Consider the following 21,976-nt stretch of genomic DNA (forward strand, 5'->3'; position numbering starts at 1 on the left):
ACATGGGGTTCCAGGTTTGCCCCAGTGGGATCCTTGGGTTACAGAGACACAGGGATACATGGGGTTCCAGGTTTGCCCGAGTGGGATCCTTGTGTTACAGAGATATTGGGATACATGGGGTTCCAGGTTTGCCCGAGTGGGATCCTTGGGTTACAGAGATATAGGGATACATGGGGTTCCAGGTTTGCCCGAGTGAGATCCTTGGGTTACAGAGATATAGGGATACATGGGGTTCCAGGTTTGCCGGATTGGCCCAGGCCTGAGTGGGATCCTTGAGTTACAGAGATATAGGGATACATGGGGTTCCAGGTTTGCCCGAGTGAGATCCTTGGGTTACAGAGATATAGGGATACATGGGGTTCCAGGTTTGCCCGAGTGAGATCCTTGGGTTACAGAGATATAGGGATACATGGGGTTCCAGGTTTGCCCTAGTGGGATCCTTGGGTTACAGAGATATAGGGATACATGGGGTTCCAGGTTTGCCCTAGTGGGATCCTTGGGTTACAGAGATATAGGGATACATGGGGTTCCAGGTTTGCCCCAGTGGGATCCTTGGGTTACCGAGATATAGGGACACATGGGGTTCCAGGTTTGCCCAAGTGGGATCCTTGGGTTACCGAGATATAGGGACACATGGGGTTCCAGGTTTGCCCAAGTGGGATCCTTGGGTTACAGAGTTATAGGGGCACATGGGGCTCCAGGTTTGCCCCAGTGGGATCCTTGGGTTACAGAGTTATAGGGACACATGGGGTTCCAGGTTTGCCCAAGTGGGATCCTTGGGTTACAGAGTTATAGGGACACATGGGGTTCCAGGTTTGCCCCAGTGGGATCCTTGGGTTACAGAGTTATAGGGGCACATGGGGTTCCAGGTTTGCCCTAGTGGGATCCTTGGGTTACAGAGATATAGGGATACATGGGGTTCCAGGTTTGCCCTAGTGGGATCCTTGGGTTACAGAGATATAGGGATACATGGGGTTCCAGGTTTGCCCTAGTGGGATCCTTGGGTTACAGAGATATAGGGATACATGGGGTTCCAGGTTTGCCCCAGTGGGATCCTTGGGTTACCGAGATATAGGGATACATGGGGTTCCAGGTGTGCCCAAGTGGGATCCTTGGGTTACAGAGATATAGGGACACATGGGGTTCCAGGTTTGCCCGAGTGGGATCCTTGGGTTACAGAGTTATAGGGACACATGGGGTTCCAGGTTTGCCCAAGTGGGATCCTTGGGTTACAGAGTTATAGGGACACATGGGGTTCCAGGTTTGCCCAAGTGGGATCCTTGGGTTACAGAGTTATAGGGGCACATGGGGTTCCAGGTTTGCCCAAGTGGGATCCTTGGATTACAGAGTTATAGGGACACATGGGGTTCCAGGTTTGCCCAAGTGGGATCCTTGGGTTACAGAGTTATAGGGACACATGGGGTTCCAGGTTTGCCCCAGTGGGATCCTTGGGTTACAGAGTTATAGGGGCACATGGGGTTCCAGGTTTGCCCAAGTGGGATCCTTGGGTTACAGAGTTATAGGGACACATGGGGTTCCAGGTTTGCCCAAGTGGGATCCTCGGGTTACAGAGATATAGGGATGCATGAGGTTCCAGGTTTGCCCCAGTGGGATCCTTGGGTTACAGAGATATAGGGACACATGGGGTTCCAGGTTTGCCCCAGTGGGATCCTCGGGTTACAGAGATATAGGGATACATGGGGTTCCAGGTTTGCCCCAGTGAGTGGATCCTCGGGTTACAGAGATATAGGGACACATGGGGTTCCAGGTTTGCCCCAGTGAGTGGATCCTCGGGTTACAGAGATATAGGGACACGGGGTTCCAGGTTTGCCCGAGTGTGACTCTTGGGGTACAGAGATATAGGGACACATGGGGTTCCAGGTTTGCCCCAGTGGGATCCTTGGGGTTACAGAGATATAGGGACACATGGGGTTCCAGGTTTGCCCGAGTGTGACCCTTGGGTTACAGAGATATAGGGACACATGGGGTTCCAGGTTTGCCCCAGTGGGATCCTCGGGGTTACAGAGATATAGGGACACATGGGGTTCCAGGTTTGCCCCAGTGAGTGGATCCTCGGGTTACAGAGATATAGGGACACATGGGGTTCCAGGTTTGCCCGAGTGGGATCCTCGGGTTACAGAGATATAGGGACACATGGGGTTCCAGGTTTGCCCGAGTGTGACTCTTAGGGTACAGAGATATAGGGACACATGGGGTTCCAGGTTTGCCCGAGTGGGATCCTCGGGTTACAGAGATATAGGGACACATGGGGTTTCAGGTTTGCCCGAGTGTGACTCTTGGGGTACAGAGATATAGGGACACATGGGGTTCCAGGTTTGCCCGAGTGTGACTCTTGGGGTACAGAGATATAGGGGCACATGGGGTTCCAGGTCACATACCCATGGCAGGGGTGCGGTATCGCTCGGACGCCGGACTCGGAAGACTTTTGCCGATCTCATTGATAGCGAAGACGCGGAATCGATAGTCGGTATAAGGAACAAGCGGCAACGCAACGGCGGTCCTGTTTCCCGCAACTCGTGCCGCATCCTCCCACGTCTCATTGCTCCTCTGGGCCTCAATAATGAACTCTGTCCCGGGGGAGAAAGGAGAGAGAATTAGCAGTTGGGGTGCCCCCCAGAGGGGAGGGTGAGACATGCAGGGGGCAGAAAAATATGGGGGTCCAAATAGAGCGGGAAGCACCCCAGAAAGAGACTGCTGGGGGGCCCCATACTTACCCAGGATGGGGCTGTTATGAGTCTCATTTGTTTCCCACGACAGTTGGATGCTGCGGTCGTGCTTCTCCGACAGAACCAGGTTTGTTGGAGGGTTGGGAACATCTGCCGAAAGCCAATAATATTGTCAGCAGCCCAGCACCCCAACCTTACAGACTTGGGGTTCCTTCACCCCAACCATACACACTTGGGGTTCCTTCACCCCAACCTTACACACTTGGGGCTCCTTCACCCCAACCTTACACACTTGGGGTTCCTTCACCCCAACCTTACACACTTGGGGTTCCTTCACCCCAACCTTAAACACTTGGGGTTCCTTCACTCCAACCTTACACACTTGGGGCTCCTTCACCCCAACCTTACACACTTGGGGCTCCTTCACCCCAACCTTACACACTTGGGGTTCCTTCACCCCAACCTTACACACTTGGGGTTCCTTCACCCCAACCTTACACACTTGGGGCTCCTTCACCCCAACCTTACACACTTGGGGCTCCTTCACCCCAACCTTACACACTTGGGGTTCCTTCACCCCAACCTTACACACTTGGGGCTCCTTCACCCCAACCTTACACACTTGGGGCTCCTTCACCCCAACCTTACACACTTGGGGTTCCTTCACCCCAACCTTACACACTTGGGGCTCCTTCACCCCAACCTTACACACTTGGGGTTCCTTCACCCCAACCTTACACACTTGGGGTTCCTTCACCCCAACCTTAAACACTTGGGGTTCCTTCACTCCAACCTTACACACTTGGGGCTCCTTCACCCCAACCTTACACACTTGGGGCTCCTTCACCCCAACCTTAAACACTTGGGGCTCCTTCACCCCAACCTTAAACACTTGGGGTTCCTTCACCCAACCTTACACACTTGGGGCTCCTTCACCCCAACCTTACACACTTGGGGCTCCTTCACCCCAACCTTAAACACTTGGGGTTCCTTCACCCCAACCATACACACTTGGGGTTCCTTCACCCCAACCTTACACACTTGGGGCTCCTTCACCCCAACCTTACACACTTGGGGTTCCTTCACCCCAACCTTACACACTTGGGGTTCCTTCACCCCAACCGTACACACTTGGGGCTCCTTCACCCCAACCTTAAACACTTGGGGTTCCTTCACCCCAACCATACACACTTGGGGTTCCTTCACCCCAACCTTACACACTTGGGGCTCCTTCACCCCAACCTTACACACTTGGGGCTCCTTCACCCCAACCTTACACACTTGGGGCTCCTTCACCCCAGCCTTACACACTTGGGGCTCCTTCACCCCAACCTTACACACTTGGGGCTCCTTCACCCCAGCCTTACACACTTGGGGCTCCTCCACCCCAACCTTACACACTTGGGGCTCCTTCACCCCAACCTTACACACTTGGGGTTCCTTCACCCCAACCTTACACACTTGGGGTTCCTTCACCCCAACCTTACACACTTGGGGCTCCTTCACCCCAACCTTAAACACTTGGGGTTCCTTCACCCCAACCATACACACTTGGGGTTCCTTCACCCCAACCTTACACACTTGGGGCTCCTTCACCCCAACCTTACACACTTGGGGCTCCTTCACCCCAGCCTTACACACTTGGGGCTCCTTCACCCCAACCTTACACACTTGGGGCTCCTTCACCCCAACCTGAGACAAACCCACGTTCCCCAGAATCCCTCCCCACACATAGGAAGTTCTTTATACTCCCACCTTGCACTCTCAGGTGAGTCTCTGCCGTGACGGTGTCCAGGGAGGTGTGGGCGGTGCAGCTGTAGGTGCCGCCATCTTCCCAGCTGACATTAGAGATGGACAAGGTGTCCAACTGGATCAGAACTCTGAATGGAAACAGAACATTGGAAGTGGATTTGTGTCCCTAATGCAGAACGACCCAAACCCAGAGCTTTATTTGCATATGCAAATGAGAGGAAAATGCATTTTGTGTGACCAAACTATTGTCACATTCAGGGTTCCAGACTGGTTTGGCGGAACAATGGCTAGGGTTTGGGCGCCCCTAATCACTACAGAATTCTCCTGAGCCCATGGAGCTAACACTCAGTATAATAACAGAATGGGTAGAACCGTAGCCATATGTAAGGGGGGGTGGGCCGTGGGTAAGACAAGTGACCCGTGGAACAATCTCTGAGGGAAGGAATGTGCTTTATCCTTGTAGGATACTGAGTGGTCCCTCTCCCTGTGTAGCCTGGGCCTGACTCCCTCGATGGGGGGGGGATATTTGTTTGTTACACAGGGGTACTGTGGCCCATTTTGGTGTAAATTATGGCAGAACCATGCTGGCCCAAACCTACTTGCCCTTTGTTTTAGTGGGATCATCGCTAGTGTAGAGACCCCTGTCCTAGTCTTCTATGCTACCTACATGTGACTTTTGCCACCCCGGTAAGATGGGGTTTGGGGCGAGGCTGTCACCTTGCCTATCGGCAGAAGAACCTTGTGGTTCCTCCCAGTATTGGGGGTTCTTTATCTCCCATCACCTTGGCCTCAGTTTCCCATAATCCTGTGGCTGCGTATCCCCCATCCTACTGGGCTCTTGCCCCGACCGTCCCCTCACTTTTCCCACCCATTTTTGACCAAACTGCCAAATATCTGAGACTGCCGTGTTGGGCCCCCGGTGTGTGAGAAGCAGAAGATCCTGGTACCTCCGGTCACTTCTGTCCAACTCGTGCCCATTCCTTCTCCATATAATGCTGAGACTGCTGAGCAGGTAAATATCACATTGGACATGGCAGGTCAAGGTTGTGCCGTGGGACCTTCTCACCGAGGGGCTCTCAGGGAGCAGGAAGACTCTCGTTGGCTCTGAGGGAAAGAGAGAACCTCTCATTAATGGGCTCTCAGGGAGCAGGAAGACTCTCGTTGGCTCTGAGGGAAAGAGAGAACCTCTCATTAATGGGCTCTCAGGGAGCAGGAAGACTCTCTTGTTGGCTCTGAGGGAAAGAGAGAACCTCTAATTAATGGGCTCTCAGGGAGCAGGAAGACTCTCGTTGGCTCTGAGGGAAAGAGAGAACCTCTCATTAATGGGCTCTCAGGGAGCAGGAAGACTCTCGTTGGCTCTGAGGGAAAGAGAGAACCTCTCATTAATGGGCTCTCAGGGAGCAGGAAGACTCTCGTTGGCTCTGAGGGAAAGAGAGAACCTCTCATTAATGGGCCGGAGGGAGCAGGAAGCCTCTCGTTGGCTCTGAGGGAAAGAGAGAACCTCTCATTAATGGGCCGGAGGGAGCCGGAAGGCAATGAGGGAAGGCTGAGCCGGATACCTCGGAGTATGAGGCGGGCACCGAGGGCAGTCTTTCCCCGGGCGTTGGACACCCAACAAGTGTAGTCTCCGGCATCTTCTGCCTCTGCCTTTAGGATATGGAGTGTGCCGTTGCCATATGTGTTAGAGCGCGGTGTCTGCATCGGAACGGCGCTATCTTCCCGGCTCCTAGCAAGGAATAGACAGTGAGCGTTAGGGATAAATATGATTTGTTCCCTGGTTCTGCTCTAACTGGAGACTGTTCCGTGGCTTCTAACTGATAATCTGACCCCCCGGTGCCTGGAACGTTCCAAACCAGCTGTAGGTGGCGCTCCTGTCGCATCTCATTGGGTGGGGTAATCACTGCCTTCTCAATAAATGGGATTCTCAGGGATCTCTTTATGGATCCAGAGCCAGTACCAGTGTGTGGGCGCAGTTACTGAAGCTTTGCACCCCCCCAAAATCTTGTGTATGCACCGGAATGGGGGGGGGGGGGCACGGGATACTCAGTTATAAGCAGTGAGGGGGGCGGGGAAATGAGAGCCCTAGCCCTAACCCTATCCCTAGCCCTAACCCTAGCCCTAACCCTAACCCTAGCCCTAACCCTAGCTCTAACCCTAACCCTATCCCCTAACCCTAACCCTAGCCCTATCCCTAACCCTATCCCTAACCCTAACCCTAACCCTATCCCTAACCCTAACCCTATCCCTAACCCTATCCCTAACCCTAACCCTAACCCTATCCCTAACCCTATCCCTAACCCTATCCCTAACCCTATCCCTAACCCTATCCCTATCCCTAACCCTAACCCTAACCCTAACCCTAACCCTATCCCTAACCCTATCCCTAACCCTATCCCTAACCCTATCCCTAACCCTATCCCTATCCCTAACCCTAGCCCTAACCCTAGCCCTAACCCTATCCCTAACCCTATCCCTAACCCTATCCCTAACCCTAGCCCTAACCCTAACCCTAGCTCTAACCCTAACCCTAACCCTAACCCTAACCCTAATACACTAACCCTAACCCTAACCCTAGCCCTAACCCTAACCCTAGCTCTAACCCTAACCCTAGCTCTAACCCTAACCCTAGCTCTAACCCTAACCCTAGCTCTAACCCTAACCCCAGCTCTAACCCTAACCCTAGCTCTAACCCTAACCCTAGCTCTAACCCTAACCCCAGCTCTAACCCTAACCCTAGCTCTAACCCTAACCCTAGCTCTAACCCTAACCCTAGCTCTAACCCTAACCCTAGCTCTAACCCTAACCCCAGCTCTAACCCTAACCCTAGCTCTAACCCTAACCCTAACCCTAACCCTAGCTCTAACCCTAACCCCAGCTCTAACCCTAACCCTAGCTCTAACCCTAACCCTAGCTCTAACCCTAACCCTAGCTCTAACCCTAACCCTAGCTCTAACCCTATCCCTATCCCTAACCCTAACCCTAACCCTAGCCCTAACCCTATCCCTAACCCTATCCCTAACCCTATCCCTAACCCTATCCCTATCCCTAACCCTAACCCTAACCCTATCCCTAACCCTAACCCTAACCCTAGCCCTAACCCTAGCCCTAACCCTATCCCTAACCCTATCCCTATCCCTAACCCTAACCCTAACCCTATCCCTAACCCTATCCCTATCCCTAACCCTATCCCTAACCCTAACCCTATCCCTAACCCTATCCCTAACCCTAGATCTAACCCTAACCCTAGCTCTAACCCTATCCCTAACCCTAGCCCTAACCCTAGCTCTAACCCTAACCCTAGCTCTAACCCTAACCCTAATACACCGGAATGGGGGGGGGGGCCACGGGATACTCAGTTATAGGCAGTGAGGGGGGCGGGGGAAATAAGAGCCCTAACTCTAGCTCTAACCCTTGCTCTAACCCTAACCCTAACCCTAGCTCTAACCCTAACCCTAGTTCTAACCCTAACCCTAGCTCTAACCCTAACCCTAATACACCGGAATGGGGGGGGGGCACGGGATACTCAGTTATAGGCAGTGAAGGGGGCGGGGGTAATGAGAGCCCTAACCCTAGCTATAACCCTAGCTCTAACCCTAACCCTAGCTCTTAACCTAGCCCTAACCCTAACTCTAACCCTAACCCTAGTTCTAACCCTAACCCTAGCTCTAACCCTAACCCTAATACACCGGAATGGGGGGGGGGGGGGCACGGGATACTCAGTTATAGGCAGTGAAGGGGGCAGGGGAAATGAGAGCCCTAACTCTAGCTCTAACCCTAGCTCTAACCCTAGCCCTAACCCTAGCCCTAACCTTAGCTCTAACCCTAACCCTAGCTCTTAACCTAGCCCTAACCCTAACTCTAACCCTAGCACTAACCCTAACCCTAGCTCTAACCTAACCCTAGCTATTACCCTAACCCTAGCTCTTAACCTAGCCCTAAACCTAACTCTAACCCTAACCCTAGCTCTAACCCTAGCCCTAACCCTAGCCCTAACCCTAGCTCTAACCCTAGCCCTAACCCTAGCTATAACCCTAACCCTAGCTATAACCCTAACCCTAGCTCTAACCCTAACCCTAGCTATAACCCTAACCCTAGCTATAACCCTAACCCTAGCTCTTACCCTAACCCTAGCTCTTAACCTAGCCCTAACCCTAGCTCTAACCCTAACCCTAGCTCTAGCGCTAACCCTAACCCTAGCTCTAACCCTAGCCCTAACTCTAGCTCTATCCCTAACCCTATCTCTAATTCTAACCCTAACCCTAGCTATAACCCTAACCCTAGCTCTAACCCTAGCCCTAACCCTAACTCTAACCCTAGCTCTAACCCTAGCCCTAACCCTAACCCTAGCTCTAACCCTAACTCTAACCCTAGCTCTTACCCTAACCCTAGCTCTTAACCTAGCCCTAACCCTAGCTCTTACCCGAGCCCTAACCCTAGCTCTAACCCTAACCCTAGCCCTAACCCTAGCTCTAACCCTAACCCTAGCTCTAACCCTAACCCTAGCTCTAGCGCTAACCCTAACCCTAGCTCTAACCCTAGCCCTAACCCTAGCTCTATCCCTAACCCTAGCCCTATCCCTAACCCTAGCCCTAGGCTCTAACCCTAGCTCTAACCCTAACCCTAGCCTTACCCATAACCCTAACTCTAACCCTAGTTCTAACCATAACCCTAGCTCTAACCCTAACCCTAGCCCTAACCCTAGTTCTAACCCTAACCCTAGCTCTAACCCTAGCCCTAACCCTAGTTCTAACCCTAACCATAGAACTAACCCTAACCCTAGCTCTAACCCTAACCCTAGCTCTAACCCTAGCCATAACCCTAACCCTAGTTCTAACCCTAGCCCTAACCCTAGCTCTAACCCTAGCTCTATCCCTAATACACTAGCTCTAACCCTAGCTCTAACCTTAGCCCTAACCCTAATACACTGGCTCTAACCCTAACCCTAGCTCTAACCCTAACCCTTATATACCAGAATGGGGGGGGGGGGGCACGGGATACTCAGTTATAGGCAGTGAGGGGGGCGGGGAAATGAGAGCCCTAACCCTAGCTCTAACCCAAACCCTAGCTCTAGCCCTAAATCTAGCTCTTACCCTAGCCTAACTCTAACCATAACCCTAACCCTAGCTCTAACCCTAACCCTAGCCCTCACCATAACCCTAGCCCTAACCCTAGCTCTAACCCTAGCCCTAACCCTAGCTCTAACCCTAATACACTAGCTCTAGCCCTAGCTCTAACCCTAGCCCTAACCCTAACCCTAATACACTGGCTCTAACCCTAACCCTAGCTCTAACCCTAACCCTTATATACCGGAATGTGGGGGGGGGCATGGGACACTCAGTTATAGGCAGTGAGGGGGGCGGGGAAATGAGAGCCCTAACCCTAACCCTAGCTCTTACCCTAGCCCTCACCGTAACCCTAACCCTATCCCTAACCCTAGCCCTAACCCTAGCTCTAACCCTAGCTCTAACCCTAACCCTAATATTAACACTAACCCTCGCTCTAACCCTAGCTCTTACCCTAATATTAACCCTAACCCTAGCCCTAGCTATAACTCTAACCCTAACCCTAGCTCTAACCCTAATATTAACCCTAACCCTAGCTCTAACCCTATCCCTAGCTCTAACCCTAAACATAGCTCTAACCCTAGCCCTAACCCTAGCTCTAACCCTAACTCTAAACCTAACCCTAACCCTAACCCTAACCCTAGCCCTAACGTTAACCCTAGCTCTGACCGTAACGCCAACTCCAACCCTAACACTAACCCTAGCCATAACCCTCGCTCTAACCCTAGCCCTAACCCTAGCTCTAACCCTAATATTAACCCTAACCCTATCTATAGCCCTAGCCCTAACCCTATCCTTAGCTCTAACCCTAGCTTTTACCCTAACCCTAGCTCTAACCCTAGCCCTAACCCTAGCCCAAACCCTAGCTCTAACCCTAGCTCCAAACCTAGCCCTAACCCTAGCCCTAACCCTAGCCCTAACCCGAGCCCTAACCATAGCTCTAACCCTAGCCCTAACCCTAGCTCTAACCCTAGCTCTAAACCTAGCCCTAACCCTAGTTCTAACCGTAACCCCAACTCCAAACCTAACCCTAACCCCAACCCCAACCCTAGCCCTAGCTATAACCCTATCCCTAACCCTATCTCTAGCTCTAACCCTAACCCTAGCTCTAGCCCTAACCCTAGCTCTAACCCTTGCTCTAGCCCTAACCCTAGCTCTAACCCTAACCCTAGCTCTAACCCTAACCCTATCTCTAGCTCTAACCCTAACCCTAGTTCTAACCCTAACCATAGCTCTAACCCTAGCCCTAACCCGAGCCTTAACCCTAGCTCTAACCCTAACCCTAGCCCTAACCCTAACCCTAGCTCTAACCCTAGCCCTAACTCTAACCCTAGCCCTAGCTCTAACCTTAGCCCTAACCCTAGCCCTAACCCTAAACCTAGCTCTAACCCTAGCCCTAACCCTAACTCTAACCCTAGCCCTAGCTCTAACCCTAGCCCTAACCCTAACTCTAACCCTAGCCCTAACCCTAACTCTAACCCTAACCCTAAACTTAGCCCTAACCCTAGCTCTAACCCTAGCTCTTACCCTAACCCTAGCTCTAACCCTAACCCTAGCTTAACCCTAAACCTAGCTCTAACCCTAACCCTAGCTCTAACCCTAGCCCTAACCCTAACTTAACCCTAGCCCTAACCCGAGCCCTAACCCTAGCTCTAACCCTAACCCCAACCCTAACCCCAACCCTAACCTAACCCCATCTCCAACCCTAACCTAACCCCATCTCCAACCCTAACCTAACCCCATCTCCAACCCTAACCTAACCCCATCTCCAACCCTAACCCCAACCTCAACCCTAACCCCACTCCAACCCTAACCCCATCTCCAACCCCAACTCCATCTCCAACCCTAACCCTAATACAGTCCAACCCTAACCCCATCTCCAACCCTAACCCCATTTCCAACCCTAATACAGTCCAACCCTAACCCTAATACAGTCCAACCCTAACCCCATCTCCAACCCTAACCCTAATACAGTCCAACCCTAACCCCATCTCCAACCCTAACCCTAATACAGTCCAACCCTAACCCCATCTCCAACCCTAAGCCTAATACAGTCCAACCCTAACCCCAACCCTAACCCCAACCCTAACTCCATCTCCAACCCTATCCCCAACCCCATCTCAAACCCTAACCCCATCTCCAACCCTAACCCTAATACAGTCCAACCCTAACCCCATCTCCAACCCTAACCCTAATACAGTCCAACTGTAACCCCATCTCCAACCCTAACCCTAATACAGTCCAACCCTAACCCCATCTCCAACCCTAACCCTAATACAGTCCAACCCTAACCCCATCTCCAACCCTAACCCTAATACAGTCCAACCCTAACCCCATCTCCAACCCTAACCCTAATACAGTCCAACCCTAACCCCATCTCCAACCCTAACCCTAATACAGTCCAACCCTAACCCCATCTCCAACCCTAACCCTAATACAGTCCAACCCTAACCCCATCTCCAACCCTAACCCTAATACAGTCCAACCCTAACCCATCTCCAACTCTAAGCCTAATACAGTCCAACCCTAACCCCATCTCCAAACTCTAACCCTAATACAGTCCAACCCTAACCCCATCTCCAACCCTAACCCTAATACAGTCCCACCCTAACCCCATCTCCAACCCTAACCCTAATACAGTCCAACCCTAACCCCATCTCCAACCCTAACCCTAATACAGTCCAACCGTAACCCCATCTCCAACCCTAAGCCTAATACAGTCCAACCCTAACCCCATTTCAAACCCTAAGCCTAATACAGTCCAACCGTAACCCCATCTCCAACTCTAACCCTAATACAGTCCAACCCTAACCCCATCTCCAACCCTAACCCTAATACAGTCCAACCCTAACCCCATCTCCAACCCTAACCCTAATACAGTCCAACCCTAACCCCATCTCCAACCCTAACCCTAATACAGTCCAACCGTAACCCCATCTCCAACCCTAACCCTAATACAGTCCAACCCTAACCCCATCTCCAACTCTAAGCCTAATACAGTCCAACCCTAACCCCATCTCCAACTCTAACCCTAATACAGTCCAACCGTAACCCCATCTCCAACCCTAACCCTAATACAGTCCAACCCTAACCCCATCTCCAACCCTAACCCTAATACAGTCCAACCCTAACCCCATCTCCAACCCTAACCCTAATACAGTCCAACCGTAACCCCATCTCCAACCCTAAGCCTAATACAGTCCAACCCTAACCCCATTTCCAACCCTAAGCCTAATACAGTCCAACCGTAACCCCATCTCCAACTCTAAGCCTAATACAGTCCAACCCTAACCCCATCTCCAACCCTAACCCTAATACAGTCAAACCCTAACCCTAATACAGTCCAACCCTAACCCCATCTCCAACTCTAAGCCTAATACAGTCCAACCCTAACCCCATCTCCAACCCTAATACAGTCCAACACTAACCCCATCTCCAACTCTAAGCCTAATACAGTCCAACCCTAACCCCATCTCCAACCCTAATACAGTCCCAACACTAACCCCATCTCCAACTCTAAGCCTAATACAGTCCAACCCTAACCCCATCTCCAACCCTAATACAGCCAACACTAACCCCATCTCCAACTCTAAGCCTAATACAGTCCAACACTAACCCCATCTCCAACCCTAAGCCTAATACAGTCCAACCCTAACCCCATCTCCAACCCTAACCCTAATACAGACCAACCCTAACCCCATCTCCAACCCTAACCCTAATACAGTCCAACCCTAACCCCATCTCCAACCCTAACCCTAATACAGTCCAACCCTAACCCTAATACAGTCCAACCCTAACCCCATCTCCAACTCTAAGCCTAATACAGTCCAACCCTAACCCCATCTCCAACCCTAATACAGTCCAACACTAACCCCATCTCCAACTCTAAGCCTAATACAGTCCAACCCTAACCCATCTCCAACCCTAATACAGTCCAACACTAACCCCATCTCCAACTCTAAGCCTAATACAGTCCAACCCTAACCCCATCTCCAACCCTAATACAGTCCAACACTAACCCCATTTCCAACCTTAAGCCTAATACAGTCCAACCGTAACCCCATCTCCAACTCTAAGCCTAATACAGTCCAACCCTAACCCCATCTCCAACCCTAACCCTAATACAGTCCAACCCTAACCCTAATACAGTCCAACCCTAACCCCATCTCCAACTCTAAGCCTAATACAGTCCAACCCTAACCCCATCTCCAACCCTAACCCTAATACAGTCCAACCCTAACCCCATCTCCAACCCTAACCCTAATACAGTCCAACCCTAACCCCATCTCCAACTCTAAGCCTAATACAGTCCAACCCTAACCCCATCTCCAACCCTAATACAGTCCAACCCTAACCCCATCTCCAACCCTAACCCTAATACAGTCCAACCGTAACCCCATCTCCAACCCTAAGCCTAATACAGTCCCAACCCTAACCCCATTTCCAACCTTAAGCCTAATACAGTCCAACCGTAACCCCATCTCCAACTCTAAGCCTAATACAGTCCAACCCTAACCCCATCTCCAACCCTAACCCTAATAACAGTCCAACCCTAACCCCATCTCCAACCCTAACCCTAATACAGTCCAACCCTAACCCCCATCTCCAACTCTAAGCCTAATACAGTCCAACCCTAACCCCATCTCCAACCCTAATACAGTCCAACCCTAACCCATCTCAACCCTAACCCTAATACAGTCCAACCCTAACCCCATCTCCAACCCTAACCCTAATACAGTCCAACCGTAACCCCATCTCCAACCCTAAGCCTAATACAGTCCAACCCTAACCCCATTTCCAACCTTAAGCCTAATACAGTCCAACCGTAACCCCATCTCCAACTCTAAGCCTAATACAGTCCAACCCTAACCCCATCTCCAACCCTAACCCTAATACAGTCCAACCCTAACCCTAATACAGTCCAACCCTAACCCCATCTCCAACTCTAAGCCTAATACAGTCCAACCCTAACCCCATCTCCAACCCTAACCCTAATACAGTCCAACCCTAACCCCATCTCCAACCCTAACCCTAATACAGTCCAACCCTAACCCCATCTCCAACTCTAAGCCTAATACAGTCCAACCCTAACCCCATCTCCAACCCTAATACAGTCCAACCCTAACCCCATCTCCAACTCTAAGCCTAATACAGTCCAACCCTAACCCCATCTCCAACCCTAATACAGTCCAACACTAACCCCATCTCCAACTCTAAGCCTAATACAGTCCAACCCTAACCCCATCTCCAACCCTAATACAGTCCAACACTAACCCCATCTCCAACTCTAAGCCTAATACAGTCCAACCCTAACCCCATCTCCAACCCTAAGCCTAATACAGTCCAACCCTAACCCCATCTCCAACCCTAAGCCTAATACAGTCCAACCCTAACCCACACCATCAGAATGATGAGAAGATCGGGTGCAGTTCAAGCCTGGGCCCATTTGGTGGCTGTATGAATAGAATTGCAGCTCTGGTTTCTCTAGTATTCCTATGAAACATAAGGGTCGATTCACTAAAGTGCGTTAAAATGAGCGCTATTTATAGCATGCGTTAAAAATTTTATTGCGTCTAATTTTTCGCGACTTAACGCTCGATTCACTAAAAGCATACTTGCGTTAATTTAGACGCAATGCTGTTTGCGTTATTTTAGCTGCAAAGACTATTTCCGTGCGGTATTTGATGGAATGCTCGCTAATCAACGCACAAATAGTCGCCGCGTGCGAAAAAACGCCACCATATTAGCCATACACGCCATGTTAGCCATACACGCCATATTAGCCATACACGCCATGTTAGCCATACACGCCATATTAGCCCTACACGCCATATTAGCCATACGCGCCATATTAGCCATACACGCCATGTTAGCCATACACGCCATATTAGCCATACACGCCATAGTTACATAGTTACATAGTTACATAGGGTTGAAAAAAGACCATTGTCCATCAAGTTCAACCCATCCGAGTAAACCCAGCACACAACCTATACTAACCAATCTATACACTCACATACATAAACTATATATATACAACCAGTAATACTAACTGTAGATATTAGTATCACAATAGCCTTGGATATTCTGCTTGTTCAAAAACTCATCCAGGCCCCTCTTATAGGCATTAACAGAATCTGCCATTACCCCATCACTAGGGGCATTCCCCAACCCCCTCACTGCCCTCACCGTGAGGAACCCCCTACCCAACATCCCCCGGCAGGGCATTCCCCAACCCCCTCACTGCCCTCACCGTGAGGAACCCCCTACCCAACATCCCCCGGCAGGGCATTCCCCAACCCCCTCACTGCCCTCACCGTGAGGAACCCCCTACCCAACATCCCCCGGCAGGGCATTCCCCAACCCCCTCACTGCCCTCACCGTGAGGAACCACCTACCCAACATCCCCCGGCAGGGCATTCCCCAACCCCCCTCACTGCCCTCACCGTGAGGAACCCCCTACCCAACATCCCCCGGCAGGGCATTCCCCAACCCCTCACTGCCCTCACCGTGAGGAACCCCCTACCCAACATCCCCCGGCAGGGCATTCCCCAACCCCCTCACTGCCCTCACCGTGAGGAACCCCCTACCCAACATCCCCCGGCAGGGCATTCCCCAACCCCCTCACTGCCCTCACCGTGAGGAACCCCCTACCCAACACCCCCCGGCAGGGCATTCCCCAACCCCCTCACTGCCCTCACCGTGAAAAACCACCTACGCTGCTTCAAATGGAAGCTCCGTTCCTCTAATCTAAAGGGGGGGCCTCTGGTGCGCTGATTGTTTTTATGGGAAAAAAGAACCCCCCCATCTGCCTATAATCCCCTCTAATGTACTTGTACAGAGTAATCATGTCCCCTCGCAAGCGCCTCTTTTCCAGAGAAAACAACCCCAACCCTGACAGTCTCACCTCATAGTTTAAATCTTCCATCCCCTTAACCAGTTTAGTTGCAGTCTCTGCACTCTCTCCAGCTCATTAATATCCTTCTTAAGGACTGGAGCCCAAAACTGCACTGCATACTCACTGTTACTGCCCCCCCATACTCACTGTTACTGCCCCCCCATACTCACTGTAACTGCCCCCCCATACTCACTGTTACTGCCCCCCATACTCACTGTTACTGCCCCCCATACTCACTGTTACTGCCCCCATACTCACTGTAACTGCCCCCCCATACTCACTGTTACTGCCCCCCCATACTCACTGTTACTGCCCCCCCATACTCACTGTTACTGCCCCCCCATACTCACTGTTACTGCCCCCATACTCACTGTAACTGCCCCCCCATACTCACTGTAACTGCCCCCCATACTCACTGTTACTGCCCCCAACTCACTGTTACTGCCCCCATACTCACTGTTACTGCCCCCCATACTCACTGTTACTGCCCCCCCATACTCACTGTAACTGCCCCCCCCCCCATACTCACTGTTACTGCCCCCCATACTCACTGTTACTGCCCCCCATACTCAAGGTGAGGCCTTACCAGGGACCTATAAAGCGGCAAAAATATGTCCTCATCCCTTGAGTCAATGCCCTTTTTTATACAAGACAGCACTTTATTTGCTTTAGTAGCCACAGAATGACACTGCCTGGAATTAGACAACTTGTGATCTACAAAAACCCCCAGATCCTTCTCCATTAAGGATCCCCCCAACTCACTCCCATTCAGTAGATAGTTTGCGTTTATATTATTTCTACCAAAGTGCATAACTTTGCACTTGTCAACATTGAACCTCATTTCCCAGTTTGCTGCCCAGTTTTCCAATTTTGTCAAATCGCTCTGCAAAGCGGCACATCCTGCATGGAACTTATAGTTTTGCCCAATTTAGTGTCATCAGCAAAAATAGAAACAATACTGTCTATGCCCCCCCCAGGTCATTAATAAACAAGTTAAAAAGCAAAGGCCCAAGGACTGACCCCTGCGGTACTCCACTAACCACACTGGCCCAATTAGAAAATGTTCCATTTACCACCACTCTTTGTACTCTATCCTTCAGCCAGTTCTCTATCCAATTACAAATATTATGTTCTAGGCCAATATTCCTCAATTTGATCATTAACCTTCTGTGAGGTACTGTATCAAACGCTTTAGCAAAATCTAAGTAGATGACATCAACTGCCATTCCAGCATCAAGGTTCCTGCTCACCTCCTCATAAAAGGCGACTAAATTAGTCTGGCAAGATCTGTTACGCATAAAACCATGCTGGCACAAACTAATAGTATTGTGAACTGCAATGTATTCAACTATCCTATCCCTTATTACCCCTTCCAGAAGCTTTCCTACTACTGATGTCAGACTAACAGGCCTATAGTTTTCAGGCTGAGAACGAGATCCCTTTTTAAATAACGGCACCACATTAGCAATCCGCCAGTCTCTCGGCACCATGCCAAACCTCAACGAATCCTGAAAAATTATGTGAAGAGGCTTGGCAATCACAGCGCTCAGCTCATTTAATACCCTGGGATGAATCCCATCCGGTCCTGGACCTTTGTTTACCTTTACATGTTCAAGTCTCTTTTGAATTTCCTCCTGAGTGACCCATGCGCCAGTAGCTAAATTACTAGAACTGGGCATATTACAAGGGAAGCCTTCATTATCTGGCTCCTCAGATGTATAGACAGATGAAAAATAAGAGATCAAAATTTCAGCTTTTTCCCCGTTCTCATCAACCAACTTACCCCCCCGTGATAATAAAGTTCCCACCCCTTCTTGCTTCATTTTTTTACTATTCACATAATTAAAAAATAATTTTGGATTCTTTTTACTCCTAGCTGCAATATCCCTTTCCATCTCTATTTTAGCTGCCTGATAGCTTTTTTGCTGCTTTATTTGCCCCCCTGTACCTGATGAAAGCCCCAGCTGCCCCAGCTAACTTGAATGCTTTAAAAGCACGTTTTTTATTACCAACCTCGACCTTAACTCTTTTATTCAGCCATAAGGGTTTTGCTTTGCGATGCCTCTCCTTGCTTACAAGGGGGATATACTGTTGTGTATACCTACAAAGCAATGTTTTAAAGATGTTCCATTTTCCTTCTGTGTCTAACCCCATGAAAAGCCTTTCCCAGTTGACACATTGCAGAGATGCCCTTATACTGGCAAAGTCTGCACGTCTAAAATTGAGCGTTTTAGTTACTCCCTTATAGAGCTGTCTCTGTAGCATTATCTCAAAGGAGACCATGTTGTGATCACTGTTCCCCAAATGCTCACCCACACAAATGTTAGCCATACACGCCATATTAGCCCTACACGCCATATTAGCCATACGCGCCATATTAGCCATACACGCCATATTAGCCATACACGCCATGTTAGCCCTACGCGCCATGTTAGCCCTACGCGCCATATTAGCCATACGCGCCATATTAGCCATACGCGCCATGTTAGCCATACGCGCCATGTTAGCCATACGCGCCATATTAGCCATACGCGCCATATTAGCCCTACGCGCCATATTAGCCCTACGCGCCATATTAGCCCTACACGCCATATTAGCCCTACACGCCATATTAGCCCTACACGCCATATTAGCCCTACACGCCATGTTAGCCATACACGCCATGTTAGCCATACACGCCATGTTAGCCATACACGCCATGTTAGCCCTACACGCCATGTTAGCCCTACACGCCATGTTAGCCCTACACGCCATGTTAGCCATACACGCCATGTTAGCCATACACGCCATATTAGCCCTACACGCCATGTTAGCCATACACGCCATGTTAGCCATACACGCCATGTTAGCCATACACGCCATATTAGCCCTACACGCCATGTTAGCCATACACGCCATGTTAGCCATACACGCCATGTTAGCCATACACGCCATGTTAGCCCTACACGCCATGTTAGCCCTACACGCCATATTAGCCCTACACGCCATGTTAGCCATACACGCCATGTTAGCCATACACGCCATGTTAGCCCTACACGCCATGTTAGCCATACACGCCATGTTAGCCATACACGCCATGTTAGCCATACACGCCATATTAGCCCCACACGCCATATTAGCCATACACGCCATATTAGCCATACACGCCATGTTAGCCATACACGCCATGTTAGCCATACACGCCATGTTAGCCATACACGCCATGTTAGCCCTACACGCCATGTTAGCCATACACGCCATATTAGCCCTACACGCCATGTTAGCCATACACGCCATGTTAGCCATACACGCCATGTTAGCCATACACGCCATATTAGCCATGTTAGCCATACACGCCATGTTAGCCATACACGCCATGTTAGCCATACACGCCATATTAGCCATACACGCCATATTAGCCCTACACGCCATGTTAGCCCTACACGCCATGTTAGCCATACACGCCATATTAGCCCTACACGCCATATTAGCCCTACACGCCATGTTAGCCATACACGCCATGTTAGCCATACACGCCATATTAGCCCTACACGCCATATTAGCCCTACACGCCATATTAGCCATACACGCCATATTAGCCCTACACGCCATGTTAGCCCTACACGCCATGTTAGCCATACACGCCATATTAGCCCTACACGCCATATTAGCCCTACACGCCATGTTAGCCATACACGCCATGTTAGCCATACACGCCATGTTAGCCATACACGCCATATTAGCCATACACGCCATGTTAGCCATACACGCCATGTTAGCCATACACGCCATGTTAGCCATACACGCCATGTTAGCCATACACGCCATGTTAGCCATACACGCCATATTAGCCATACACGCCATATTAGCCCTACACGCCATATTAGCCCTACACGCCATATTAGCCCTACACGCCATATTAGCCCTACACGCCATGTTAGCCATACACGCCATGTTAGCCCTACACGCCATATTAGCCCTACATGCCATATTAGCCCTACACGCCATATTAGCCCTACACGCCATGTTAGCCCTACACGCCATGTTAGCCCTACACGCCATGTTAGCCCTACACGCCATGTTAGCCATACACGCCATATTAGCCATACACGCCATATTAGCCCTACACGCCATATTAGCCCTACACGCCATGTTAGCCCTACACGCCATGTTAGCCCTACACGCCATGTTAGCCCTACACGCCATGTTAGCCATACACGCCATATTAGCCATACACGCCATATTAGCCATACACGCTGGGGGCCAACACAGAATAAATCCCACTGCAAAGTCCTTATTGTGTTGCCAAAAGCTCATTAACTGTACTTTTCTATAATTACCGCCAGGCCCAAGTAGGGGTTAATTTTCGCACAGACTAATGCGATATTTAGCGTCTAAGCGTTTGTGAATCATGCGTTAGTGTTATTTCTGCGCGAGAATTAACGCACGCGATATGCGACTTAACACATGCGATAATATTTAATTTTAACGCAAAAATACGTTACAACTTATCGACCTTTAGTGAATCAGCCCTATAGTGATAGGAAGGAGGTGATTATTAAAAGGTACAGTATTAGCACTTGTACAGCCATTATAGTAACCCCCGGGGGGCTTCGCTGTAACTGGGGCAATATAGTGACCCCCAATGTAACTTCAAGCAGGTAACTGCCTGTGTTTGGGCCACAGGGGCTTCCATACAAAACGTTGGGAGGGGAGTTGCCTCCTGTCCCTATAATGTATTTTCCCTGCAGTTCAGTAACTGGGGGTGTCGGGGTTCCCAAAGGCAATAAAAAGGGAAAGCACCGTGTGTGTGTGGGTTGGGGTTCCCCCACTTGTGGGAGGGGGTGTTCTGGGAGCCTGGGCCAGAGGTAGGTTCCACTATAGGGCAATAAGTGCCAAGGTAGATGGGTAATTTGGGCCTGTAGGAGTGAGGGGTAGGGGCAGTTAGTAGCGCAGCCTGAGGGAACGTTACATTCAGTATAACCCTGTAGGAGTGAGGGGTAGGGGCAGTTAGTAGCGCAGCCTGAGGGAACGTTACATTCAGTATAACCCTGTAGGAGTGAGGGGTAGGGGCAGTTAGTAGCGCAGCCTGAGGGAACGTTACATTCAGTATAACCCTGTAGGAGTGAGGGGTAGGGGCAGTTAGTAGCGCAGCCTGAGGGAACGTTACACTCAGTATAACCCTGTAGGAGTGAGGGGTAGGGGCAGTTAGTAGCGCAGCCTGAGGGAACGTTACATTCAGTATAACCCTGTAGGAGTGAGGGGTAGGGGCAGTTAGTAGCGCAGCCTGAGGGAACGTTACATTCAGTATAACCCTGTAGGAGTGAGGGGTAGGGGCAGTTAGTAGCACAGCCTGAGGGAACGTTACATTCAGTATAACCCTGTAGGAGTGAGGGGTAGGGGCAGTTAGTAGCGCAGCCTGAGGGAACGTTACATTCAGTATAACCCTGTAGGAGTGAGGGGTAGGGGCAGTTAGTAGCGCAGCCTGAGGGAACGTTACATTCAGTATAACCCTGTAGGAGTGAGGGGTAGGGGCAGTTAGTAGCGCAGCCTGAGGGAACGTTACACTCAGTATAACCCTGTAGGAGTGAGGGGTA

The 21,976-nt window shown here is 50.6% G+C and overlaps 1 protein-coding gene across 1 annotated transcript in view; it reads right to left on the minus strand.

The window, feature by feature from the left end:
- chl1 (cell adhesion molecule L1 like) overlaps positions 1 to 21,976 on the minus strand; it is a 163,873-nt gene that overhangs the window by 31,995 nt on the left and 109,902 nt on the right. Inside the window, exons 10-14 of the mRNA XM_031901367.1 lie at positions 5,999 to 6,165; positions 5,387 to 5,543; positions 4,443 to 4,567; positions 2,736 to 2,837; positions 2,400 to 2,588 (exon numbers count right to left, since the gene is read on the minus strand). Coding sequence (XP_031757227.1) covers positions 2,400 to 2,588; positions 2,736 to 2,837; positions 4,443 to 4,567; positions 5,387 to 5,543; positions 5,999 to 6,165 — 740 coding nt within the window. The remainder of the gene's footprint in view (positions 1 to 2,399; positions 2,589 to 2,735; positions 2,838 to 4,442; positions 4,568 to 5,386; positions 5,544 to 5,998; positions 6,166 to 21,976) is intronic.

Source organism: Xenopus tropicalis, chromosome 4 (genome assembly GCF_000004195.4).
Source record: "Xenopus tropicalis strain Nigerian chromosome 4, UCB_Xtro_10.0, whole genome shotgun sequence".
NCBI classification, from domain to species: Eukaryota; Metazoa; Chordata; class Amphibia; order Anura; family Pipidae; genus Xenopus; species Xenopus tropicalis.